Below are 27,957 nucleotides of genomic sequence, written 5' to 3'. Positions count from 1 at the left end.
GGAAATTCCCTTGCCCCTAACAAAGATGGCGCCCGATGACGTAGACCAATCAGATTGCTCTGAGGCCGGGCCGTGTTCCGTTCTCTCCCCACACCGAGAGTTCTGACGTAACCAATCAATGCGGCCCCACAGCCGCGTGCGTCTGACGTCAGGGCCGGGGGCGGAGTCCAGTTGGAATTTTGGCGGGTCTCACTGTAGACCGGGAAGAGGGGCCAGCGTGGGTGAGAGTCGCGGGTTTCAGGCGCGCGGGTGTCCCTTGGGCGGCGGGGCAGGGGACCGCCTCGCGTGTCTGGGGGAGGGTCTGCGAGAGGCGCCGAGCTCCGGGGGCTCGGGTGGGCGCGATCTGGAACCGGGCAGCCGCGGGGGCGAGCTCCGGACAGCGCGGGGCTGCCGGGGCTGGAGCTAGGAATTGCCCGATCATCCCCTTAAGGAACTAGGTTTTTTTTTTTCTTTTTAAAAGTAAACCTTTTAAAATGCTTGCCAAACGCATGCCGTAGAAAAGATGAGGAAGTAGAAGCAGGAGAGAGAGAGAGAAAAAGAATCCATTGCCTCTCAAGCTTTGTAGATTTTGTTCTAAGGGCGATGGAAAATCATTAAAGAATTTCACTTAAGGCAATACCATGATCTGATTTATGCTCCTAAAAGATTACTAAGGAGAGGAAAGATTACTGTGACTGTTGTATGGGCAATAGATTGCAGAGGGACAAAGAGACCAACACAGGCAGCAAACAGTCATGCAGGCCAAGGTTGATGGTGGCTTGGACCAGGGTTTTGGCGGGGAAGTTGGAGACAAATGGGAGATTCAAGCAATATTTTGGAGATAGAACTTGTTGGATAGCCCTGGATTTGAGGGTGGGGAAGAGTGCATGCATATGTTCTGGGAGAAAATGGGGCTGCTTAGAGAAATGAACAAGACAGTTTGCTCCTTATCCTCCAGAAACTTATAGTCCCGAAGATTTCGCTGTGGATGACACAGTGTAGCAAACGATGGGGTCCAGGGCAATGTTTGTTGAATTTATAAGAAAGCACTTTAATGAATAAATACCTTGACATTGGACTTGCCAAAGTCACATATGTTAGTTACAGAGCACATGAAAGTTAAATAATAGCCTAGAAAAATTTACATTTTTTACTTGCAGTTTTAAAAATCATTTTAAATGCAAAAAAAAGGAGAGTACAAAGAATGATACAACTTTATCTTAATTAACTATGCTAACTATGTCTCTGTGCTTTGCTGATGGTATTGAACCGAACTCCCGTCTTGGCATGGTGGCTTAGGGCTGTAATTCCAGTACTCTGGGAGACTGGGGCAGGAGGATTGTTTGAAGCCAGGAGTTCAATACCAACCTGAGCAAGGATGAGACCCCATCTCTACCAAAAAAAAAAAAAAATTAAGCAAGTGTAGTGGTGCAAATTTGTAGTCCCAGCTACTCAGAAGGCTGAGGCAGGAGAATTCTTTAAGCCCAGGAGTTTGGAGGTTGCAGTGAGCTATGATGACACCACTGCACTCTAGCCCAGGCAACAGAGCAAGACTCTGTCACAAAAAAAAAATCTTGGCCGGGCGCGGTGGCTCACGCCTATAATCCTAGCACTTTGGGAGGCTGAGGCGGGCGGATCGCTCAAGGTCAGGAGTTCGAAACCAGCCTGAGCGAGACCCCGTCTCTACCAAAAATAGAAAGAAATTAATTGACCAACTAAAATATATATATATATACAAAACATTAGCCGGGCATGGTGGCGCATGCCTGTAGTCCCAGCTACTCGGGAGGCTGAGGCAGTAGGATCGCTGAGCCCAGGAGATTGAGGTTGCTGTGAGCCAGGCTGACGCCACGGCACTCACTCTAGCCTGGGCAACAAAGTGAGACTCTGTCTCAAAAAAAAAAAAAAAAAAATCTTTGTGTGTCTAAGGCTGCAACTAAGTAGAATCACACACTAACCTGCTAAGGATAATGTAGACATCAGGTATATGACAATAAATAAAGTGGGATAACAGCCCTAATATTTAGACAAACCTCAATAATTCTTGCTCATAATTTGTCTCATCCAAGTAATTTAGTATCATACAAACTACTATTGACCTCAACTGAGTTTCAGTTTGTACAACTGTAGTTTGAAGACAAGTAAAAGAGGACTGCTTATTATACTAGGAGGGAGATGGTGTTGGTGGTTGGGGAAGGAGAGTAAGAAATGGTCACATTCTAGATGAATTCTGAGGTTTGAGCCCATAGGATGGGTGGAACTCTGGATTTGTTGGATATGGACTGTGAGAGAAAGAGAAGAATTGAGGGTGACTGTTCTAATGTTGATTTCACACAGCCAAGATTTTTAACATTACTTATCTCCTGGGCACCAGAGCCTCCTTTGAAGTTTCCTGTCACAAGTGTCCTCTTAACAGCATGGATGGTAAGGCCTGGAAGTTTTCTCAATTCTCTGTTTCAAGGAAAACCACCTTTTGTCCATGGACTTGTTATTTATTTTGTTTGAAAAACAATGAAAATGCACGCCTACCCTGAGGTGTCATTCCAGTGGTTCAAAAGAGATGTCACTTTAGCTAACTGTCACTTATTTTAATCAGGTGAGATCTCTGCTGGCAACAGTGATCGTGTCTCATGATAGCTGGCAGGTTCACAATGTTCCAAGCACTGCTCTAAGTTAGTATGCTCATGCGTGTGAACTGATTCTGTCCTCAGACAACTGCATTTTACAGATAAGAAAACAGGGATGGCCGGGCGCGGTGGCTCACGCCTGTAATCCTAGCTCTTGGGAGGCCGAGGCGGGCAGATTGCTCAAGGTCAGGAGTTCAAAACCAGCCTGAGCAAGAGCGAGACCCCGTCTCTACTATAAATAGAAAGAAATTAATTGGCCAACTGATGTATATATATAAAAAATTAGCCGGGCATGGTGGCGCATGCCTGTAGTCCCAGCTACTCGGGAGGCTGAGGCAGAAGGATCGCTCGAGCCCAGGAGTTTGAGGTTGCTGTGAGCTAGGCTGACGCCACGGCACTCACTCTAGCCTGGACAACAAAGCGAGACTCTGTCTCAAAAAAAAAAAAAAAAAGAAGAAAGAAAACAGGGATGTTTAGTGATTTGTCACTGGTCAAGCTGGCATGGCAGGGATTTGGACCCAGCCAGTCTGACTTTGGAGTTCACATTTGATATTGAAATCTGTTGAAGTGCTTTTAGTCTAGCTCCGACTTAAATTCTTATAGTCCTTTCTAAGGAGTGTGTGTAAAATATTTAACTAGTAAAGAGACATTAGCAAAACTTAGGCTGAAGCAGCACAAAAATGATTGTGCTGGTTGTGAAGAGACCCTAACACATAAAATGCATTATTTTTCTAGCCGCATAATTGAGCTCATTGTCTGAAACTGGCTTTTTTTCAATTCAGGTTCATTATACTTGGCCCTTAAAAAGTTGAAACTCTCACGCCTGTAATCCTAACACTCTGGGAGGCCGAGGCGGGTGGATTGCTCAAGGTCAGGAGTTCGAAACCAGCCTGAGCAAGAGCGAGACCCCGTCTCTACTATAAATAGAAATAAATTAATTGGCCAACTAATATATATACAAAGAAAAATTAGCCGGGCATGGTGGTGCATGCCTGTAGTCTCAGCTACTCGGGAGACTGAGGCAGTAGGATCGCTTAAGCCCAGGAGTTTGAGGTTGCTGTGAGTTAGGCTGACGCCATGGCACTCACTCTAGCCTGGGCAACAAAGTGAGACTCTGTCTCAAAAATAAATAAATAAAAATAAAAAGTTGAAACTCATCACACTGTGAAGGGACAGTAGTCCCACCTTATCCCTGGGGGTACGTTCCAAGACCCCCAGTGGATGCCTGAAACTGAGGATAGTGCCAAACCTTATAAGTTTCTTCCTATATAAACATACCTATGATGAAGTTTAATTATAAATCAGACACAAAGATTAAACACAATAATAAAATAAAACAATTATAACAATATACTGTAATAAAAGTTATGTGAATGTGATCTCTATCTCTCAAAATATCTATTTATACTATACTCACCTATTTTCAGACCACAGTTGACCATGGGTAACTGAACCCTCATAAAGCAAAACCACGGGTAAGGGGGGACCACTTATGTGAAGCTCATTGCCCTGTGGTATAATGACAGTTTCCTGTTTCCTAAAATCACCAAATTGCCTAAAGGGCAGTGTATGTAATACAAACTATAACTTTTCGCTATGAGATGGACATCAAAAAAAGAGGCTAACAGATGTGTGTGTTCTCTAAGAAATCATAAAGTCTAGTAAGAAAATTATATTGCTGTGTAAATGTTGAATTTTTGGAATCAGCTATCGTTTCCCTTCTTTTTCCCCCAGGGGAGGAAGATGATCTGTCTCTGCTGACCGCACTGCTGGAGGAGAACGAATCGGCCTTGGGTTCTAATTCAGAAGAGAGTAACTCCTTGAGCCAGGAAGATGGCGAACCTGACACCTTTGATGAGCTTTTTGATGCTGACGGTGACGGCGAGTCCTACACAGAAGAGGCTGATGACGGAGACGTGGAGAAGGCTGACGACCAGAAGGAAAATCTGGCCGCTCTCTTTGGAGATACCGGGGACTTAACAGATGACGAAGCTCCTGCATTGCCACTCGCTCCTGCCCCCCGACAAGAGAAAACAAATCAGGAGTTGCAAGGTGCCCTAACTACTTGCCTTCTCTAACCTCTTCCTGATAAACTAGATGGAGACCACCAATCTGACAGTTTGTATCACAGTAGCTGCTGTTGCAAGGGTGGGGACAAATGACTGCAAAAAGAAAATTGTGTCAGTTGGTAGATGAAACATTTAAGGCCAGCCTTTAAGGACAGGCCACAGACTGTATCAGTGTCAGCCAGCTGTCATTGATTCTCTGCAGGATGGCCCCAACTCCTTTCATGCTTCTTACTGAATAATAGTACTTTAGGGGCTGTGTTTGCATGGGGAGCCTGGGACAGGCTACAAAACTATGACATACTCTATTTGCCAGAAGACCATTCCTGAACAGAAGCTTTGAGGCATGTGGTGTGCCATTTTCTATTCCTGGCATCTTCTTATATATATATGTGTATATATATATATATATATATATATATATATATATTTAGTTATAATAAAATGCAGCGACTGGCTGTTTCTTCTAGTATATGAGCCAGCATTTATTATATTAGTTTTGACATTGAGTTTATGAAATAAGTATCATTATTTCTTTACTCCTAAAAACTTAGTAGTTAACTGTGGATATGCATCTATAAGATCTTGTGAGTGGTACAACTTTATAAATACCTTTGGGGGTTAGGGATTTGATTGCTGGAAATAAAAGTTTCTCTCTCTAAGGGACCTCTTTAAAGTATAAAAGTTAATTGTGAGGTTTAGGTATGTGCTTATATTATGCATCTGAAGGTTTTGGGGGGGAGTAAAAAATGAAAATATTGCCAGCATTTTTGCCACATGCAACATTTTCTTCTTCCTGCTTTCTAAATTAATATATTTTTATTTCCCAGATGAATTAAGGAAGTTGCAAGAGCAAATGAAGTCCTTGCAAGAACAGCTCAAAGTAGCAACAATTAAACAGGCTGCAAGTCCAGCCCTTCCGTGTAACCCCCCTGGTAAGAAGCCTGTCATTCTGGCAATAGTATGCATTTGTGTGATTAAGAAATTATGATACTACTTCTGCACCTAACTCCTGGCAAGACAGTCTTTGAGCCCCTTTCTAAATTGGTTCTACTAATTTCTTTTACTTTTAATGAAGTAGATAAGTTTCCACGGCCTCCCCTTAAGGAAAAGAAAGTTCAAAGAATTCAGGAATCAGCATGCTTTTCTGCAGAGCTTGATGTCCCTGTTCAACCAAGAACCAAGCGGGTGGCTCGGATGCCAAAAGTTTCACCTACAGGTGTGTTGCTCGGGATCTCGTTGCTTCTCACTGTCCTGCCTGTTTACAATACATTCTGGCACTGTCGTGCACGTGTGTTTGTCTTTGTGTGTGTGTGTGTGTGTGTGTGTGTGTGTGTGTGTGTGTGTGTCTTTGGGTCTGTCTTATTTCTCCATTGAGAAAAGTAAGCTTCTTGGGAGTGGTATATTTTGTGCTCTTCTGCTACATCTCAAACTGCTTAGAAAATCCTTAGGTCCACAGTAGGTATTTACTAAACCCTTAACAGGTTGAATTTTTAAATTCTGTAGTCTTAGAGTTTTACTAGCACTATAGTATCACCGCTGGATTAAGTTCTTATGCTAGAAATCTAGAGAGTTAATCTTGCAGCTTGCGAGATTAAAGCATGTATTTCCTTAGGGAGTGGTCAAGTTTTATTTATTTATTTATTTAATTATTTAATTTATTTATTTTGAGACAGAGTCTCACTTTGTTGCCCAGGCTAGAGTGAGTGCTGTGGCATCAGCCTAGCTCACAGCAACCTCAATCTCCTGGGCTCAAGCTATCCTTCTGCCTCAGCCTCCTGAGTAGCTGGGACTACAGGCATGCACCACCATGCCTGGCTAATTTTTTGTATATATAATTTTAGTTGGTCAATTAATTTCTTTCTACTTTTAGTAGAGATGGAGTCTCGCTCTGGCTGGTTTTGAACACCTGACCTCGAGCAATCTACCGCCTCCGCCTCCCAGAGTGCTAGGATTATAGGCATTAGCCACCATGCCCAGCCTGGAGTGGTCAAGTTTTATTTGAAGCCAGACTGCATTAAACCAAACAGTCCATTTTTCAGAAAAGACTTCTTTGCCAGTATAGAATGGTACTCAAATAAAATCCTATGTCAGCATACACATATATATGCACAAAACAGAAATGAAAAAGGTTGATAAGCCCTGTATATTGGTTTTGTTATATTTTCCCAGTTTGCCCAAGGTGATTATTCTTTGGCAAACCTAAGACAAAACAGTCCTGAGATCACATAACTTAGAGGAGGCAGCATTTTACTGGCAGCATGTGTTCAAAAGGGCCTTTTGAATAGCTTTGGCTTATCCTATAATATTAGAGAGTAGCTGCAGCCTGCATGTTCATTTTAACTTGACAACATATCATGCATTCAATGTATCCCTTCATGAATAGCATCCGACCCCTTAAGACCTTTGGCATCATTAGAGTGTTTCATCAGGCAGTGTCCAAAGTTTGGTTTTGAGGGGGTTGGATGGGCATAGCTTCTAGGTTCTAAAGTTCTAGCATTGCCCAGGGCCCCAGCTTGAGAGCAATGATCTAGGGTTCTTCTGAGGGTAAATAGCACAATGTTTTGTAAGAGAGAGTGACATTTCAGTAAGCAAAATACCCCAGCCTTCTGAGCTTTAGGAGTGAGCACTTCCAAAATAGGAAAGTAACCACATCCAGGGATATTTAACGAAAGCTATTGGCAATAGAATACCCTGGACCCCTAACTTTCCCCCACCCCACAAATAAAATGGAATAGAATGAAATGAAATGAAACAAGAAAGGAAAAAAGAAAAGAAAGGGGAGCAGGCTTTGGCTTTTCTTATATAGAATTTGATCTGTGCACAAATCTCCACCACTTATTCACTCCAGAAGGACTTTTACTCTTTTCTGGAACCTACCCCAGTGTTTCATATTAATATTTGGTCAATACTCAGTTAATGTCTTTGTTTAGCGTTGCACTGTCCAACGCGGTAGCCACTAGTCACATGTGACTATTTAAGTTAGATTAAATTTAGTTAGAAATTTATTTCCTCAAAAGTACTGGTCACGTTTAAGTGAACAGTGGCCACACATGGCTGGTAACTGCCAGTATGTCAGACAGCACCAATACAAAACATTTCCATCATCAAAGAAAGCTCTGTTGGATCATACTGCTGAGATTTTGAGGGTAGGACAGAAATGGTCTTGTGGTCTTCCTTTTTATTCTCTCAAGATCTGGGTATTGCATATGTCACTTGTAAAAAGGAACAATTCTGTACAAACAAATTTTGTGGTTATCAGTGCGGCTTTTCTTTTTACTGAATTCTTGTGTTGATTTTCTAGACCCCAAAAGTTCATCTTCGAGGATGACAAGTGCACCCTCCCAACCACTGCAAACTATTCCTGGGAACAAACCTAGTGGAGTGACTCGAGATAAGAATGCAGGGACCCAGGGGAGCTCTGGGGAGACGTCTCAGACGGTGTCTGTGGAAGCCTTCTCCGGCCTGCGGCTCAGGTCAGTAGCTGGGACGGCCCTCTAGGTTCCCACAGCCACTAGATGGCGCGTCCTCCTCTCAGAAGATGAGTCTTTAGTGTTGTGTACAGCAGATCCGCAAACACCAGCAGCTCTCTAACTGGACACAGCCCAGTACAGGTGAATGTAAAATGTTTCAGGAATACTTTTCCTTGTTTATATAACGAAAAAGCAATATGCATCCCTAAAAAGGAAATGGACAAATGATAGTAATCAGAAATTGATGGGGAAAGCATTGATATACACTATTTCTAAATTTGTCTCCATCTTTATTGGGGTATTTTAAAATACATAAAGATATACAGTTTAACCAAGAGAATAGTGTCTTATACTTCATGTTAAGAAAAATAGCTGAGCTGTGTTTCTCTCTAATGACCTTTTTAAGGTGAGTTTATAATCTTTGCATCTGTTATGGGGAAAAATGCAAGGTTAAAATTGGAACAAATTTCAGGCTCAATTCAGTTAAGAGCCATATTTAAGTCCTGGAGTTTTAAACCATCTATCACTACTCCGTTGCATCTCCGTTATTCTGTTTAAGCCCAGGACAGAGCAGTAATCCTTACTTTGAAACTGGATTGCTTTGAGTAGAGACCATCTAGGAGCCAGGTGAAATCCCTCTAAGACTCCTAAACCTTGTCAGTCTGATCATCAGCCAATGACTAAAACTGCTGGGTGCTTAAATTATTACTAAGCAGGGGAGAAGGAAGAGTTGCCAGTATGAAAGAAAGATGTATTGTAAAGACTCCATATTCTCCAAAATTGATCAATGTACTTAATATCTTACTTGTTTTGGAGACAGTCTTCGGGCTGGACTACAGCAGTAATAGCTGTGGTTCTCATGGAGGGACTGCAGGCCTCCTGCTCAAGGTCAACATGCCCTCCTGAGATGGTACTGACTGCCTGTCCCAGCTGTGGCCCAGGGGAAACTCCCTACGGGTAATGAACACTGGTGCTGATGGGCACGTATTGTACATGCCGATCAAATGGAGGTAGAAACAGTTTGAGCTACTTAGCCTAAGCTTCTGAGTGGCTTACAACCTTAAGGGATTACATAATTATTGGAGTCTTTGTAATTATTATACCTAAACCTCAGGCCCTAAAATATTCTGAAGGAAATATTCTTAGAGATGCCCTGATACAGGTTGAGTATCCCTTATCTGAAATGCTTGAGCCCAGAAGTGTTTCAGATTTGGGATTTTGCAATATTTGCATTATGTACTTAAGCAGTTGAGCATCCCAAATCCAGCAAGCCAAAAGCCAAACTCCTCCAAGGAGCATTTCCTTTGTCATGTCAGTACTCAAAAAATGTTGGATTTTGGAGTTTTTCAGATTTTTCTCAATCTATAGTAATCTATTAACTCACAGAAATCAGGCAAAGAAAAGGGTTTCTCCACTGAAGTCAATGTTTTGCCTTTTGAATATTTTTCATTGTTCAGACTTAGCTCTGGAACTTCATTCCAGAAGACTTCTGAAATAATGAAGGAGCATGTTTTCCTCTGAGTATTTTCTCTTGTCTCAGAATATATAAATGATCAAAGATGGGACAAATGCTAACATCAAAGGAAAGCAATGTGGAAATTTACCAGTTTTTGGTCAGATATCGAGAATAAGAATATGTTATTTGAAGCTAGATTCAAAAGCCTATATTGTTATGTGAAAATGTTAGCTTAAAAATCCAATTAGAAACAGTAAAACCTGTGAAATTCTTACAGAATTGACTCATTTATTAATATCGATTAATGGTTATAATTAAGTAATAACTTATAATAAAGTCAAGAAAGATTAAAAGAATATTATAACTTATATTTTTATGAGCTTAAAGAGTATGTGATCTTTCTTGTGTGCTATATAAGCTCCAAATCTATATGCGAGGAATAACAAGCCTAGCTTTAACAATTTTCTTGTTTTTATGTATCTGCTGTAAAAATGTGTGCCTTGGCTGTGCTACATAACTGAGCCCCCTGACAACAGGCACTGTTGCAGTTTCTGCCCATTACACCTCTCCTTACCACCCGGAAGGTGCCAGATAATTTCTCATTAGAAGAATAATCTACTAATTGGTGGTTTCTTAACCCAGGCGGCCTCGAGTATCCTCTACAGAAATGAACAAGAAAATGACTGGCCGAAAACTGATCCGACTGTCTCAGGTCAAGGAAAAGATGGCACGTGAGAAACTAGAAGAAATCGACTGGGTGACATTTGGGGTTATAGTGAAGAAAGTTACTCCACAGAGTATGAACAGTGTAAGCCATTTTATTGTTTTCTCAGCTGCTTTATTGCAAACTAACAATGGGTTCTCAATGTCCTTGATTTGTTACCTGAGCCTGATGGTGTTTCATTTTGAAATAATTCCTAGTAAGCTCCAGAGTTGCCACATCATTGGGTTGTTATCTAAGGGGATTATGTAAAGGATGCCCTAAAGGCCTAGTTGTCTCTTGGGCTTTGCACTGTAATTGTTTTTGGTAGCACCTGTGGCTGTCCCTGTGACACTGCAGTCCCTCCTGTGGGGCGGAGGAGCGGATGATCAGAGCAGCTGACTCCTTTGGAGTTCCCTATAGATGCAGAAGAGCTGCAGTTGCTGTCTTGTGCCAGAGTGGTGTGGTGCATTGAATTCCATGGCTGTTCCCAAAGATCTAGCGAGTTCCAAAGTCATAGTTGACTGGGGTGTACTGGCCTGGCAAGTCAGAAAACCTAGATTCTAAATCTTGTTCTCCCTTTAACTAGTTATGTGGCATTAGGTTGACCCTTAATCTTTCTTTTAAGGTTCTCCATTTCTTCATCTATAAAATGAAAAAACTGGCTTTAATTATATTGAAAATTTCTCCCAGCTCTAAAATACTACAAATAATCTTTTTCATGAGATCTGGCACTAGTTTGCCGGATCCTGCTCTAGCTTCATTACTGTCCAAGTAAATGTGGACTAATCTGATTTTCATGTGATTAAATTCTTAATTGCTTTACAAGTAGCTCTAATGACAGTAATAATAGGCATGAGCCTTTATCCATACTCTTCCTCGAAAGCCCTTGTACAAATCCAGGGAAGAATACCGTGTTTCCCCGAAAATAAGACAGGGTCTTATATTTAGTTTTCCTCAAGAAGACACCCTAGGGCTTATTTTCAGGGGATGTGTTATTTTTTACTCAAAGCCTCAGCTTACAGCACACACAGGATGGCCGGGACCTGACAAGGGGAGCCAACCTTGCTAGTGGGGTTGCCCGAACCTTTCCGATCACCTCTGGACAGTAGCTCTCACGATGGGGCAGATGAGAAGGGCTGCTTGTCTTCTTTACCACTCCACAACAAAATACATGGGCTGTGCAGATATGCTGCATAGCCATGCCCATCACTAGGTCTTATTTTCAGAGTAGGGAAATTATATTGCGCAAATGCTTAGAAATCCTGCTAGGGCTTATTTTATGGGTAGGGCTTATTTTCGGGGAAACATGGTAGTTACAACACTCAGAGGCCATGCAGTAGCTTACCATAACCTATAACTCATCTTGGGATGCCACTGGCCATTAGCTTGAGTCAATATTATTCAAATTGTTCTGTTTTTTTTTTTAATCTATAAAAATGGAGATTGTTCATGTTTTAAGCAGCCAGCATTTTGAGTTATATTTCTTCATTTATTTAAAATAGCTCTGAAATGTTACAGTTAACCTCAACCAATTTTCTTCAAGTGATGCTTTTGTTTTTCTTCTAAGCTGAGTATAGATTTAGTGGTATAGAGTGAAAACCTCTATTAATATTAATAATATAATTAATTAGTGATAAATAATAGAATTATTTACTAAATTATTTACCCAGTATCTGTTCATATCAGTAAGTTATTAAATGGTGTTGTCATAGCTTCCTCTTGTCCTTTTAATGGGGTGTGTGTGTCTCAGTGTCACTTGGAAAGGTAGTGCCATGCCACTGCCCATTTAGACCTGATATTACAGACTCTACTAACAAGCTTGCTACTGGCCTGCCTTATTTCACCTTTATCTCTAAAGTGAAAAGGGTAATCTTAATATAATACTACAGCCTAGAGATAGGACTAGTTTATAATTATCAGACATTCTGATGATTGCATATTTAGGGTAGATTATATTTATATATTTTTATACAATGAAACACTTCAACAATAGTGGAAACAGTGTAACTCACAGTTTGAAAATTGTTAAAAATAAGAATAAATATTTGTTCCAGGGGAAAACATTCAGCATCTGGCGACTGAATGATCTTCGTGACCTGACACAGCATGTGTCCTTGTTCTTGTTTGGAGAAGTTCACAAAGAGCTCTGGAAGACAGAACAAGGCACTGTCATCGGGTTGCTCAATGCTAACCCCATGAAGCCCAAGGATGGCTCAGAGGAGGTGAGAGTCTGTTTCTGGGATCCGATCGACTGTTTTTACAATAGCTGAGTCTTATCAACAACATCTGTATTAGTCCACCTCCAGGAAATAAGTCATGCTCTCATATTATTATGTCTCCATTAACCTGACTTTTCATTTGTTTATTCATTCATCCTCACCAATAGTCTGAATTTCCACCTGCTCTGAAGTGTTTTGTAACAACTACTTTTATTGTACCTTTTCAAATGAGTTCCAAGGTTCATACAGTTTTCTGAACTATTATGCTCTGATTTCCTCAGATTCCTTATGTAAATTTTTATGGTGGCATCAAGACAGCAGTGCTTATAGTGGAGGGAATTTTGCTCCATAATTATTAACTATAGCTGCAATTTAAAATCAAAGTGAATTTTCATCTTGTCAAGCAATATTAGAGTTTTGCTACTACCCACCGCTTCTCTAGTAAATTGCACATCTAGACACAACGTGAATAACAACAGACAGTTTCACGACTCTGACCCAGCAAGAAGCTTTACTGTATTGTAATTGGATTATTATTTTATCAGGAAAGCAAAAGCTTCCCTATGGACTCCTACTTAAGTCTAATTAACTGTCATTGGCTAGAACAGTCCCATAACCATTGCTAGCTCTAAGAAAAGCTGAGAAGACAGGCTCATGGCTGGAAGCTGAGGACTTGGCCAGCCCAGACAAAATCAGGATTCTGATAGTGAAGGTGAAGTGGGTGTTGGGCAGAGAATTGAATGTGTCTTCCATACCCTGATTTCTAAAAGTAACAGAGCACTGGCTTTAAATTCCATTAGGGCAAGAAAGCCTTCATAAATCAACACCAGCCATTCCTTTATCCATTCTTGCAAATAAAAGGCCATCACTTTGCCTGCCTTTAACTCCTACCCTCCTTCTTTTTTCCAGGTGTGCTTATCTATTGATCATCCCCAGAAGGTCTTAATTATGGGTGAAGCTCTTGACCTGGGAACCTGTAAAGCTAAGAAGAAGAATGGAGAACCGTGCACACAGATTGTTAACTTGGTTGGTTTCAACCTTGTTAGGATGGTTTCTGCTAAAGAAATAACTATTAGGAATAAAAACTGTAGGTCCTTTAGCTGTAGTGACCAATTTGGAACTGAGTTTCCTACTTAACAGGAAGAGTCAAAATGAGAAAATTGAATGTGTGGGTAATAATTGCCAGTTTTAAAAGTTCAGGCAAAGAAAGGGCAGGGAGGTCTAACCTCTTAGGAAGTGATCTGTTATTGCCGCCCTCAGTACCTGCACTTGGAAGTCAGCAGGGAGGATTCTGAGTGCAGGGTAGTCCTCTGGGAGGAGGGAGAAAGGAACTGTGTCTGTTCGCTCGGTTCCTGGTCTGTCCCTACTCCTGATGCAGCTGTTCTTCCTTTCCGCAGCGCGACTGCGAGTACTGTCAGTATCACGTCCAGGCCCAGTACAGGAAGCTCAGCGCCAGGCGAGCCGACCTGCAGTCCACCTTCTCCGGAGGACGAATTCCAAAGAAGTTCGCCCGCAAAGGCGCCAGCCTAAAAGAACGGCTGTGTCAGGACGGTTTTTACTACGGAGGAGTCTCTTCTTCATCTTATGCAGCCTCAATGTAAGACATTCTCGGGCTGCTTTGGGGACAAGGGTGTCGCTTATCTTATAAGACTAAACCCAGTGGTTGTACTTTTCTGTAACTGTCATGGGATACTTATAGAGGTTGTATCTTAAATAATTCACTGCCTGTAACAACATAGATAAGGACCTCGTTTATGCCCAGATCGAGAGGAAAAAATACAGAAGGGAGAGAGATTGAGTGAGTCCTGTTGTAACGGGCTTTGACACAGCCCACGCTTCCTCTTTGACTCCTAACGTGAATAGCATGGACTAGTCACTGAGCGACTGTGCAGTGAAGCTTCATGCAGGCAGTGGGACCGAGCAGAGCAGACACGTGTTTCCCCGTTCTAGGGGGTCTCAGACTCTCCATAGGTCCCTGTCACAGGTTGTCATCATCTTATAGAAAGCACATCTGAGGACATGGCAGGTGGGGACTAGGCAGGAGATGGCTATAGAGTCTCCAAGAACAAAACAGATTTAGTTCTCAATCCAACAGGACGGGGTAAGAGGACTCACACTTCCTGTTTATTTTGTAGCATGAAGCACATTTTTAAGATTTAAAAGGATTTCTGGGCCGGGCGTGGTGGCTCACGCCTATAATCCTAGCACTTTGGGAGGCCGAGGCGGGCGGATTGCTCAAGGTCAGGAGTTCGAAACCAGCCTGAGCGAGACCTCGTCTCTACCAAAAATAGAAATAAATTAATTGACCAACTAAAAATATATATACAAAAAATTAGCCGGGCATGGTGGCGCTTGCCTGTAGTCCCAGCTACTCGGGAGGCTGAGGCAGTAGGATCGCTGAGCCCTGGAGATTGAGGTTGCTGTGACCCAGGCTGACGCCACGGCACTCACTCTAGCCTGGGCAACAAAGTGAGACTCTGTCTCAAAAAACAACAACAACAACAACAACTAAATAAATAAATAAATAAAAGGATTTCTGAATTTTTCCGAACTGCTAAAAGCAATATAAAGAATATACAAGCCAGGTGCAGTGGCTCACACCTATAATCCCAGCACTTTGTGAGGCCCACATAGGAGGATCACTTGAGGCCAGGAGTTTGAGACCAGCCTGGGCAATATAGTGAGACCCCCCTCTCTGCAAAAAAGAGAAAAAATTAGCCAGGTATAGTGGTATGCACCTGTAGTCCCAGCTACTTGGGAGGCTGAAGACTGCTTGAGCCCAGTAGTTGCAGTGAGTTATGATGACGCCATTGTAGTCTAGCCTAGACAACAGAACAAGACCCTATCTCAAAAATAAAATAAAAAGAATATACAATTCAGCCAAAAAGAGAAAACACAGGCCATCTATGATCCTACCACCTAAAAAATCTATTAATTCCTTGGTATATATACCTGTAGGTGTTGTGTTTTATTTTTTCACATGTGTAAATTTTTAGGTAATAGAGATCCTACTATACTTATACTTTGTAAACCTCCCTTTTTTCAGCATAAAATAATGAGTTTTTCTTATCAAATATTTATTTATGGCATCATTTAGTGGCCACATAGTGTTCTTTTACATACTCTCCAATAATTTATTTAAACAATTTCCTATGGGTGAACATTAATGTTGTTTCCAACTTATGACATTTTGAACAAAGCTGTAGATAATATCTTAAATGTTTACATAGTCCTTAATTATTTCAAGATAAATTGCTAGGCTGCTAAATCAAAAGTGTTGGCATATTAAGAATTACTTAGGCCAGACATACTGATGCGCACCTATAGTCCTAGCTACTCTGGAGGCTGAGGCAGGAGGATCCCTTGAGCCCAGGATTTGCAGGTTGCAGTGAGCTGTGATAATGCCACAGAAGTATAGCCTGAGCAACAAAGTGAGACCCTGTCCCCCCCCTCCCCAAAAAAGAATTACTCAGCTTGTGTTTTGAGAAGCTTTGGAAGTTTGTCATAAATCAGTATTTCTGGCCAGGTGCAGTGGCTCACCCCTGTAATCCTAGCTCTCTGGGAGGCTGAGGTGGGAGGATCGCTCAAGGTCAGGAGTTCCAGACCAGCCTGAACAAGAGCAAGACCCCATCTCTACTAAAAATAGAAAGAAATTAATTAGTCAACTAAAAATATATTTAAAAATTTAGCCAGGCATGGTGGCACATGCCTGTAGTCCCAGCTACTCAGGAGGCTGAGGCAGGAGGATTGCTTGATCCCAGGAGTTTGAGGTTGCTGTGAGCTAGGTTGACGCCACGGCACTCTAGCCTGGGCAACAGAGTGAAACTCTGTTTCAAAAAATAAATAAATAAATGAGTATTTCTGTGTTGTCTTTACCTCTTCAGAGCATTGGGATTCAGTGATTTTCCTTTTGCGGGGGGACCTCTTGTCATTTCAGTGCAGCGGCTGCTGCTCCTAAGAAGAAGATTCAAACCACGCTGACCAATCTGGTTGTCAAGGGTGCAGACTTGGTCATTCAGGAAACAAAACAAAAACTGGGTAACTTTGTTTCTCCATATTCAATTTCTTTTTCCAGTTCAAATATGCATGTATACCATAGATAATAAATATCTACTCTTTGCCTGCAGGTAGTAAGTAGCTGAGCTAAAGTAATCAAGCCTGGTTGGCAGGACATTGGAAGAAAACAACATGTTAATCTTAGCTGTGTCTTAGCTTAGGATTCTTTTGAAAATTTCATGATGTATCTGGGTCCAACTCCTAATGTCCAGGATTACAATCAGTGTGTTAGGTTCCTGGTCAAACCTGTTATCTTTTGTGAAAACAGGTCTTAGTAAGCCGGTCATAGTGGTGCACACCTGTAGTCCCAGCTACTTGTGAGGCAGAGGCAGGAGGATCACTCAAGCCCAGGAATTCAAGTCCAGCCTCGGGAATATAGCAAGACCCTATCTCTTAAGAAAAATGAAAATTAGGGGGGGAAAAAACCCAAAACAAAAACATTGGTCAGAGAATGCAGTCCCCACCCTGTGCTTATGGTCATAAACAATGGTCAGGGCCTAGCAGGAACCCTTATCCTTCGTGCATATTCCAGAACGAGGGTATAAAATGACCCCACAGATTTACTTGTGTAGTGTTCCGACCATTACTAGAAATAAGATACACCTAGGATACTCTCACAGCCCCAATCAGTCTGTTGCTAGAGTTTAAGGATTCTTTTTTCTCTTAGTATTACATCTACTTCATTTACAAATGACTATGAGTGCAGAGTTTAAAAAGTGGTACAGTGATACGTTGGAGGACCTCAAACTGGATGTTGAATGCTCTAAAGCTGATGTCTGATGTCACAGGAATACCCCAGAAGAGCTTGTCTTGCTCAGAGGAGTTCAAGGAACTGATGGAGCTGCCAACGTTTGGAGCCAGAAACTTGAAACAACATTTAGCCAAAGCCTCGGTTTCAGGTACAGTCAGCTTGTGCGCTATAGTGTGTGTCCCTGGTCCCCTCTACCCCCACCACCACCCCCCAGCACTCTTCAGTCTGTGGGCTTGTGTTTTAGGGATCAGAGGAACCCCGAAAGCTGCCATCCAGTCCATCTCGGCATCAGCCCTCTTGAAGCAGCAGAAACAGCAAATGTTGGAGATGAGGAAAAGGAAATTGGAAGATGCCCAGAGACGGTAAGACTGGCGGATTCCATATTCCCCGGTGACGTCATTCATCTCAGGCATCTCACATCTTCCTTGCTTTCAAAAATGCCACCGCAGGCTGGGTGTAGTAGCTCACACCTGTAATCCTAGCACTCTGGGAGGCCAAGGTGGGCGGATCACTCAGGTGAGGAGTTTGAAACCAGCCTGAGCAAGAGCGAGACCCTGTCTTTACTAAAAATAGAAAGAAATTAATTGGCAACTAAAAATATATAGAAAAAATTAGCCAGGCATGATGGTGCATGTCTGTAGTCCCAGCTACTCGGGAGGCTAAGGCAGGAGGATTGCTTGAGCCCAGGAGTTTGAGGTTGCTGTGAGCTAGGCTGATGCCATCCATGGCACTCTAGCCTGGGGAACAGAGTGAAACTTGTCTCAAAATACAAAAAAACATACCTTTGGGCAGGATTTGACAGGTAGTTTGCAGACTCAGCCAAGAGCTGGTAGGAGCAGTCATGCAATATTGGAAAGTATATTGCCCTGTAGCATCTGGCCCTGGTCCCGAGTGTGGCACTTGTCAATGGCGTGCACATGGGCCACAGTTTCTTCATCTGTCAAATGAGAGGTTTGGATTAGATGATTGCTGAGTCTTGTTGTTTTAAAATAGCTCTTAAAACTGTATGTGAAATAATCACTGTGCAAGTCATAGTGCTTTTCTGTTAAGGACTTCCAAATGTCTCACAGGTGTTACCCCTTCGCAGTAGCCTAAACTAAAATGCAGAGAAATGCACTAAGTCCCTAAAGGCCCTGGAGCTAACCAACTGTAGGGCTGGGAATACGATCCCCACCTCAATTCAGGTCTGTGCTCTGTAGGCAACGCCCACTGGACAGCCAATGGATAAAAACAGCAATCATTCTAAAGCAGTAGGACAGTTATGGGTTATTCAGTCAAAAATCAAGTAACAAAAGAGTTAGTGAAGCTAGTAATGTCCTATTGTTTGCTAACTTAGATTATTAACCGAGGAGGGGAAATTATTTTACTAACAGCTAGTTCCCAGCTGGTGGCCTGCCTGCAGCCTCCCACGCCACCTTGAGTTCTGGAGTTTTTATCTTTGTAAAGTTCCGTTTGCATATTTTGTCACTGCGTATGCTTTAAAGGTTTCTCCAAAGTTCCAGTGAAGCCAAGAGCCCGGCTGTGCCATCCTCATCTCGACATCCACCTGCTCAGTCTCCTCGGACAGGGGCTGAGTTCCCCAGGCTGGAAGGAAGCCCAGCCACGTGGACGCCCAGGCTTGGGCGTGGCATCTCAGAAGGGGATGATGTTCTCTTTTTCGATGAGTCACCACCAACAAGACCAAAACTGAGTGCTTTAGCCGAAGCCAAAAAGGTAACTGGCATCTCTTCTCTTGTACACTTGAATTTGCATTCTGTAAGACAGGGCTTGAGTTTCAAACTCTGTGTGCTGGCAGCCAGGAAAGACAGACACTTAATAGCTATTTATTGATCATGATAATTAGAGTGAAAGTAATTTTAAATGATAAGCGGTATCAACATAATACCATTTATTTAAGGCAAGAATGTTAGAGCCCTTATCTCAAGACTGCCAGGCTGTAGGAGATAGCTTAGGGGAAGGCAATGTTTACAGCCAGAGACCCTGGCATTAGGAAAACAATCCTTGCAATTGTTGAGGCAAGACTGTAAAATAGTGGTTCAAAGAATCCTTTGAAAGAAATCTTACACAGAAGCGCAGTCCACTGCCAGGTGAAAGCTAAGTTGCTCTGGCTGAAGTGGGGGTGGGAGACACCCAGAACCCTACCTGTCCACTCCTAAGTCCCTTGACAGCCTCTGTCTCTTTCCTCTAGTTACCAGCTATAACCAGATTAAGGGCAAAAGCTAGCTATTAGCCAAAGCCTTACCTATAATAATATTAATAATAACAGTAATACCAATAATAATAACCATTGCACATATTTATTAATATTACTCTATGATATGTGCACATCATGCTGTTTACTGTGTACAGGTACATGCTTTACATACAGTATCTCATTCCGTCCACACAACCATGACCTTATAAGGTAGGTCAATGCCATCATCATCCCCATTTTATAAATGTAGAAACTGAGGCTGAGAAATTAAGTAATTTGCCTAAGATGATAAGCTCGTCAGTGGCAGACCTTGATGGAATTCTGTCTGATTCCAAAATTTCCAGAATGGCAGTGTGGTCACCCTTTATGGACCCGGAAGCCTACAGTCTCGCTGATGTTAAACTAGTTGTATTTAAATAAACCAAGACTATATTCATCAGCTTATCGACCTGTCTCTCATGCTATTAAAATTCTGCCAGTTTCTTCTAGAGTACAGCCAGAATTCACTGGTTAATAACCAGAAGGAGGTCCAGGGCTATAGGTGCCTGTCTCATCTTCTAGATCTTTACCTCCCAATCTTCTCTTTTTGTCTAGTTAGCTGCTATCACCAAATTAAGGGCAAAAGGCCAGATTCTTACAAAAACAAACCCGAATAATATTAAAAAGAAGCAAAAGGACTCCCAAGACGTCCTGCAAGTGAAGGAGCGTGTTGAAAAGAACACCGCGTTTTCTCCCCAAGGTACTGGGATTTCAGAGTTAGCAGTGGGAAGGAGAAACTGTGTATAAGGGGAATGTTCTAGACCGTAACCAGCACCCCCGATACCAAGTCACCACTTCCGTCTCCCTCCATGCCCGATACCTAAATAGAATTCTGCAGCTGGAACTGCTTGTCATTGTGTTTTCATAAACACATGAAATTGCAATGAAATCATGCTCAATTTCAACGCTTGGGAAAAGGATACTCATTGCATCTTTGTGTGTCTATATTAGCATAAAGATTTACTCTGAAATAAATAGAATTCCTTTGTTTTAAATTGCCCTGTTTTTATTTCTAAAACTCCAAAGTTGGCGATGTCATTTGGAACTCAGTTTGTCAATGGGACTTTTGTTTATCTGTTATCATAATCAGCTCCCTATTTGAGGGTGAAGAAGAGATTCTAATTTGGTGGTCACATCTGCCACCAGGCCATATTCTGAGCTCTGCTCTGGGCCCACCTCTTGAGAGCATTTCCCTGCTGGAATCAGCCAGGGTAGGTCAAGTTTGAAGGGCTTTGTGGGCAGAGAGAGAGAGAGAGATAGGAAGGAGGCCGCATCCACAAGACACAATGGCTTTCTGAAATTTCTCTGTAACAGCTAAAGCTCATTCTTTCTGCCCCAGCTGAGGATGAACTGGAGCCTGCCAGGAAAAAAAGGAGAGAGCAGCTTGCCTACCTGGAATCTGAGGAATTTCAGAAAATTCTAAAAGCAAAATCCAAGCACACAGGCATCCTAAAAGAGGTAAGAGCCCAAAAGGTCAAGGTCTATGTTGATGGCTGTCAAAGCCAAGGTGCTGGTTGTACAACCAAGAATCTCTTCCTTTTGCATAAATCAAGCAGTAGCTACATGCCAGTTGGAATTTGCTTTGAAGAGCAGGAAAATTTCTAACATGTTTTAGCTTTGCCCTTGTCTTTGCACTGAAGCATATCATTTGACTATGACTTAAATAGATTTCAATATTATGAAAATGTTTGCACGTAGTAACGGCTGTGAAATTACGTTTAAACGGTTCAACACTGTTGCTATTTTCTGCCTTGCAATATGGAAAGGGATTTTTTTTCCATTCCAGTCTTTTATATTGGTATTTTGAATGCTCCAAATCAGTAGTTAACCCGTCAATTTCTAGGCCCCTTGTTAATAACAAATATTTTGTATTGCTTCCTTATTATCTTGAAATAAAACTCACAGGTAACATAAATTACCAATACTAGTAATTTCAAAAATTTCAATATAACATCTTAACTAATATAAAAATGAAAATATTTATGATAAAAATATGTATTTCACTATGTAAATGATTAGGTACAAATACCCTAGAATAATAAAGTAGGGGCTTGGATTTGTAAGTGTAAATGAGATAGCTAGAAATGAAAGCTCATATAGATGTGTTTTCTTGGTACCTTAAATAACTTTCTCAGCCTCCCAAGAACCTGGGATTAGATAATTTGGTTTTTTTGCAAAACAGGGAATGATCTGGAGAAACCAAAGCACAGTTTTCCCTCAATATACAATATTATGGTGTACTCTTGGGATATTCAAGGTATGTTAAAACCATACATAAATATCACAGGGTTTTGTAGAAAGTAGTTAGATCCTAGGGTTCTAATCAGGCTTCTTATCCACACGGATGTCCCATAGAACACACAGAAGCCATGTGGCTCATGAGAAAACCCTTTTTGGTGTCGGGAACTGTCCCCTGCATTGCAGAATGTGTAGCATCTCTGGTCCCTGTCAGCGGCGGAGGTGGCAATCATTGGGATAACAAAAGAAGTGTTCCCACAAATTTCCAGAATGTCTCCATTTGGTACCACGACTCCAGACCATCTGCTCTTCTCTTCTGAATATCAAACAACAAACAAGACAGTTGCATCTCATATCTCTTCACCAGACTTGAAACTCAGAAGAGACGCCAGAGCTGACCCTGAGGGCTGGAAGCTCCTCGCCTCTTGTGGCACCCAGGCCCTGGGCCCTCTTGCCCTGTGTAGATGCACTAGCCCCAGTGTGGCGCTCACTCTCTGCCATCCCACACTTCTAGGAAGTTCTGCCGGGTGCTTGCTGGGGAGGCCTTGGGTACCCTCTGTACATGGAATCTGTACCAGAGCAGTGGAAATAAGTGCCTCGCGCACGCACTGGACACAAGGACACTGTTAATAATGTCGGTGGTGTTTATTTAGTGTTTTAAAAATCAGTTTAAAATGCCCCCTTTTCTGGCATATTTAGGGCTTGTTTCTACTTACCATTATCTCTCAGTTTGCCACTCTTCGAGGTACTATCCAGCATCCTCGAACATTGAGCCTGGCTCTTCTGCTCTGTTTTGGTTACAATTGAACAGAGTCATTTGAATCATTGTCGCATTATCCTCCCTGAGCTGCCTGGGTGTCACTGTGGGATTCGGTACCAGGTATCCTATGTGCTTTGTCGTTCCAGGCCGAGGCTGAGCTGCAGGAACACTATTTTGAGCCACTGGTGAAAAAAGAACAAATGGAAGAAAAGATGAGAAGCATCAGAGAAGTGAAGTGTCGGGTCGTGACATGCAAGACGGTGCGTGAAGGCGGGGGCTCAAACCCAGGGACCCTGCTTAGAACTGCGGGGTCTCAGCAGCACGCCGAGACCCTGTGGGGGGCGGGGCCATATCTGGTGACGTGTCAATTGATTGGGCTGTGGACAGCAAATGCTGTAGGGTGGCCAAGGACCTGGCTTTCTGCCTGACCCAGCCGCCGAGCTAATAATTTTCTTCTGCTCTAACTATTACTATCTTCACGTCACAGAAGGTTGTTGAATACTTCATGCCTGACCAGAAATTGGGGTGAACATGAGAAAAGTGGTAGCAGTGTAAGGGAATGTCAAGGGATCACAGTGTCAGGGTCATTGCAGCTAGAAGAAAAGGTGGTCCGGTCCCCTAGCAGCGACCTGGGTGGTGACAGAGAGCCACAGAGCAGATTGCCCTGAGGGCAGCTGACCAGTTTGTCCCTAAACGCCCCTCACCACCGTGCTGGCTTTGTGTTGGTCTGTGCAGTGTGCCTACACCCACCTCAAGCCTCTGGAGACCTGCGTCAGCGAGCAGCACGACTTACACTGGCAGGACGGTGTGAAGAGGTTTTTCAAGTGTCCCTGCGGGAACAGAAGCATCTCCCTGGACAGACTCCCCAACAAGCACTGCAGGTACGAGAATTGCTCGGGGCTCTTTGTCCTGTGTAGGGTTCTTCAGCTCTTTCTCTAGTTCCTGTGTGATTCTGTTTGCTTGGAACATTGGATGGTCATTCTTGTGCCTTCTTATAGCTCCTGGGCATCCCTGAGACTTGAACTGTTGACCTAAATCCCTGGAAGGAAAGGAGCCTGCCCTCTTCCCTCCTGTGTTCCCAACACTTAATATAGTGCCTGCCCCCCAGGAGGCCCCCAGAAATGTTTGTTGAATAAATAAATGAAGTAAGAGTAGGGTGGTGTGGTGAACACATGCATGTTTGTTGGAGGCTAGGACATAATATTTTTTCTCCACTCCAAGGAGTCATTTGTTCGCTTAACATGCCTTTAACATGTGAGGACCACTGTCCCTCAGTATTCACAGAGAATTGGCTCCGGGACCACCCCCCTAACAACCCCAGAATGCCAAAATCCATGAACGCTCAAGTCCCTGATATTAATATAAAATGGTGTTGTAGTTGCAGATAACCCACGTGCATCCTTTAGATGCTCTAGATCATCTCTAGATTACTTATAATACCTAGTACAATGTAAATGCCACGCAAATCATTGTTATACTGTATTGGGGTTTTTTATTGGTATTATTTTCTGTTTATTGTATTATTATTTTTTATTGTATTGGGGTCTTTTTCCCAAATATATCTGACCCATGGGTGGTTGAACCTGCTCCTGGTGGACCTTGCTTTTGGGTGTGGAAGCTGCAGATGGAGAGGGCCAGCTTTATGCGTGTTTTAAGGGTCTCTTTGTTTTGGTTTTTACTTTGGGGGGGACTTCAGATGCAGAGGCAGAGCTGCTGTGTTGGCTAGTCGAGGGGGCGTCATTTGCCTGGATACAGCAGTGACCCTCTGGGGTTGGGGGTAAGGAAACACTTTTTGGTGGTGTGCAGCTTCTCCTAGCATGGGGGGACACTGTCCCCTTACTGCAGGGGTCCCCATTGTCTGCATGTGTGTGGGTCTGCACCTCTCCCCTGAACAAACCCCTCTTTTCTATTCCAGTAACTGTGGCCTCTACAAATGGGAGCGGGACGGGATGCTAAAGGTATGTCATTCGCATACTCATTTGTGACTGATTTCAGTGACCCATGCAAATGATGCTGAACCATTTCTTATCAGAATATTTTCATTTTTCCAGGAAAAGACTGGACCAAAGATAGGAGGAGAAACTTTGTTACCAAGAGGAGAAGAACACGCCAAATTTCTGAATAGCCTTAAATAGCCCTAACGTCACACATTTTCCCACGACCTTCTCTTCTCCCTGTGGTTCTGGAAAAGCCAGCAACTGGTTCTGCGTCGCCCATGTTCCCGACCGACACCGTCAAAAACAAATGCTCGTTAAGCCCATAAGCCGTGTCTGCTTACTTTGCTCCGTTGTGTGGGTTTGACACCAAATTTAACATGGACATTAATGGAATGTGGAAAACCAACATATTGCTGTCTTTCCTGTTCTACATTACTGCATTCACACAAATTTTTTACCCAGAAACTGAAAGGTAAACCAAGAGGTTTGTTTCTGTATCTCTTGGTTATAGAGCATACACTCCTTTTTCTCAATGAAGTTCTATTGTTTATATGAACAGCAGTGTTTATATGGATAAAAACAGAGGCAAAAACATTCATTGAACTTAACTCTCACCCCAGGTAAGATACCTAATTTCTGGGCTTTGGTTTCCTTATCTGGACGAAGAAGATTGGACTAAATGAACTTGAAACGTGTTTTTCCACACTCATATTCTACAAATAATGTAACTTCTTTCCATCTAAATAATTATGATCATTGCCTTAATGTAATTTTGGTAAACTGATATTTCAAGCTAGGTTCCTTCTTTCTGTTCTATTGTTACCTCTGTTTTGCTCTTTGAGAGTGATCAAGTTGCCAAACCACTTTGCACAGAGAACCCAGTTGATCTGAATGTTATAATCTTCACAGGAGATTTTTTTAGTTTGCTGTGCCTTTTTCTGTTTAGAGGAAACGGCTTTTTAGAGAAAATCACCGTTCTTTTGGGTTTTGTTAAAATAAAATATAGTTTCCCTTTCCAAACAACAAAAGGAAAACTGGAGTATTTTAGATGAGAATCATCCAGAATAGCAAATAAGAAGCTTCTGCTAAGTAATGTAGAATGTTCCCCAGAAGGAATTGGAAATATTAGAAGCTTGAGGTTGACTGGCACATAGCAAAGTTGACAGGGAGAGGTTGTACACATTGGGTTTCTGTGTAGAAGTTGATGATGATGGAAGTTAAGTTTAATGTTTACAACAGGTGAAATATTTAAGTTTTTTAAAGGGCAGAAAGGGATACACTATAAAATATAAATGTAAAATATCTTGCCCCTCAGTGCCATAATTCTGTACTGAGTACATGATAAACAACTGAACCTGAGTTAATAAAATTCATAAGCTAGTGTTCTAGACCTCACTGCCTGAGAGTAATGGGATTATTATTTTTATTTAGGAAAGTTTTTTATTTGGGAGCGTACACACTACATGATTCAGACTCACAAGTGTATTCTTTGACACTCAAAAGTATTATTAAAGTGCCTAATGACAAGTTTAGAAAAATACTGTTCATTTTTGTTTTCATATGAAATCAGTGTTCTTTCTAGATACATCCCCTCCAAACACTGCCGTTCTTATAGGAAGCTTTTTCTTTAAGAAAGCTTCATGAGGCCAGGCATGGTGGCTCACACCTGTAATCCTAGCACTCTGGGAGGCCGAGGCGGGCAGATTGCTCAAGGTCAGGAGTTCGAAACCAGCCTGAGCAAGAGCGAGACCCCGTCTCTACTATAAATAGAAAGAAATTAATTGGCCAACTAATATATATATAAAAAATTAGCCGGGCATGGTGGCGCATGCCTGTAGTCCCAGCTACTTGGGAGGCTGAGGCAGGAGGATCGCTTGAGCCCAGGAGTTTGAGGTTGCTGTGAGCTAGGCTGACACCACAGCACTCACTGTAGCCTGGGCAACAAAGCGAGACTCTGTCTCAAAAAAAAAAAGATGGGGTCTTGCTATGTTGCCCAGGCTAAAAATGAATTCTAAAGTTTAAAAAATAAAAATGGAAAAAAGTTTATGTAGATATTAATACTTAGATGTGCACAGACCACTTAAAACCCAAGACAATGGGCCGGGCGCTGTGGCTCACGCCTGTAATCCTAGCTCTTGGGAGGCCGAGGCGGGCGGATTGCTCAAGGTCAGGAGTTCAAAACCAGCCTGAGCAAGAGTGAGACCCCGTCTCTACTATAAATAGAAAGAAATTAATTGGCCAACTGATATATATATAAAAAATTAGCCGGGCATGGTGGCGCATGCCTGTAGTCCCAGCTACTCGGGAGGCTGAGGCAGGAGGATCGCTTGAGCCCAGGAGTTTGAGGTTGCTGTGAGCTAGGCTGACGCCACGGCACTCACTCTAGCCTGGACAACAAAGTGAGACTCTGTCTCAAAAAAAAAAACCCAAGACAATGGGAATAATAGTTTCCTTTGAGAGATAAGAGAAGGACTTTCTACTGTATCCATCTATCCTTTTGGAATTTTAAACCATGTGTATATATTACCTGTTCAAACTATCTGTAATTTTTAAAAAATAAACATCATGTGGACAGTAGACAAAGCTTCTTTTAAAAAAGTGCTAGTACATTATAAGATCACAGGGTATATCAAAATTGTCAACTGTAGACTAGAACATTTATTTATATTTAACCAGTTTGCTTTTGGACAAATCCCTTAAGAGCTACAGATAGAATTTTTTAAATTATTAAAAACTTGCCAAAGAATTAGAACATAATTGGTTGAAAATGGATTAAGAAATGAAATAACCTAACTAATGAAACTGATAAAAGCACATAACAAGTTCAGAAAAGAGAAAATTTAATTCTTCTGAGACTCATAAAAATTGCTACCTCTTTCCAAAAGATCAAAATAAACAACAAAAGCACATGATAATAAATTGCAAAATCTCCACCTAGAACAAACACAAAAATTTTTTTTCTTGTATCTTTAACCTGCAACAGGAAGATAAAATGCCAGCATGTGCAGAATTGGTGAATAGACATTAATGACAAATTTATCCTTTGACAAATCTGTTTTCAACCACTTAACCTGGAACCCCTTAGGAACTAGGGGCTAGTAATGAAAGAACAGAGAAGAGCAAGTAAAAGAAGTCCCCAAACCCACACTTTGGACAAGGCCAGTCTCCAAAATGCAAACTGCTCTGTTCCTAATTTCCTGTAAACTGTGGGTGCCCAGATTCCTGGTCATCTTACCTCTGGCATGCCTCTCCCTGCCAAGGAAGTGACTGACCAGCTATCAGGGAAGGAATTCTGAAAACCCTCAAGTATAATGGAGCCCTTGTTGAGGGTGGGGGTAGAACGAGGTAATGGAATTCTTATTCAGCCCTTTCTGCCAGAGTTCTTTATCTAGAGCCAACACACCAAGCATGACCATTGAAGAGGCAAGGACAGGCTGTTTTGTTTAACTGGCCACTCAC

The 27,957-nt window shown here is 42.2% G+C and overlaps 1 protein-coding gene across 1 annotated transcript; it reads left to right on the top strand.

Moving 5' to 3' along the window:
* On the top strand, positions 1 to 27,926 carry MCM10 (minichromosome maintenance 10 replication initiation factor). The gene is made up of 20 exons (XM_075997546.1): positions 1 to 221; positions 2,354 to 2,403; positions 4,341 to 4,658; positions 5,503 to 5,607; positions 5,754 to 5,891; positions 7,977 to 8,148; positions 10,244 to 10,409; positions 12,359 to 12,526; positions 13,433 to 13,549; positions 13,921 to 14,120; positions 16,461 to 16,561; positions 17,368 to 17,478; positions 17,575 to 17,692; positions 18,815 to 19,043; positions 20,119 to 20,263; positions 20,903 to 21,021; positions 22,708 to 22,821; positions 23,297 to 23,442; positions 24,477 to 24,519; positions 24,613 to 27,926. The coding sequence occupies exons 2-20, from the start codon at positions 2,397 to 2,399 to the stop codon at positions 24,694 to 24,696; spliced, it is 2,601 nt and encodes an 866-aa protein (XP_075853661.1). The 5' UTR covers positions 1 to 221; positions 2,354 to 2,396; the 3' UTR covers positions 24,697 to 27,926.
* The last annotated feature ends 31 nt before the right edge of the window (positions 27,927 to 27,957 follow it).

Source organism: Microcebus murinus, chromosome 25 (genome assembly GCF_040939455.1).
Source record: "Microcebus murinus isolate Inina chromosome 25, M.murinus_Inina_mat1.0, whole genome shotgun sequence".
Classification (NCBI taxonomy): Eukaryota; Metazoa; Chordata; class Mammalia; order Primates; family Cheirogaleidae; genus Microcebus; species Microcebus murinus.
This window is presented reverse-complemented; position numbering and strand designations above follow the sequence as displayed.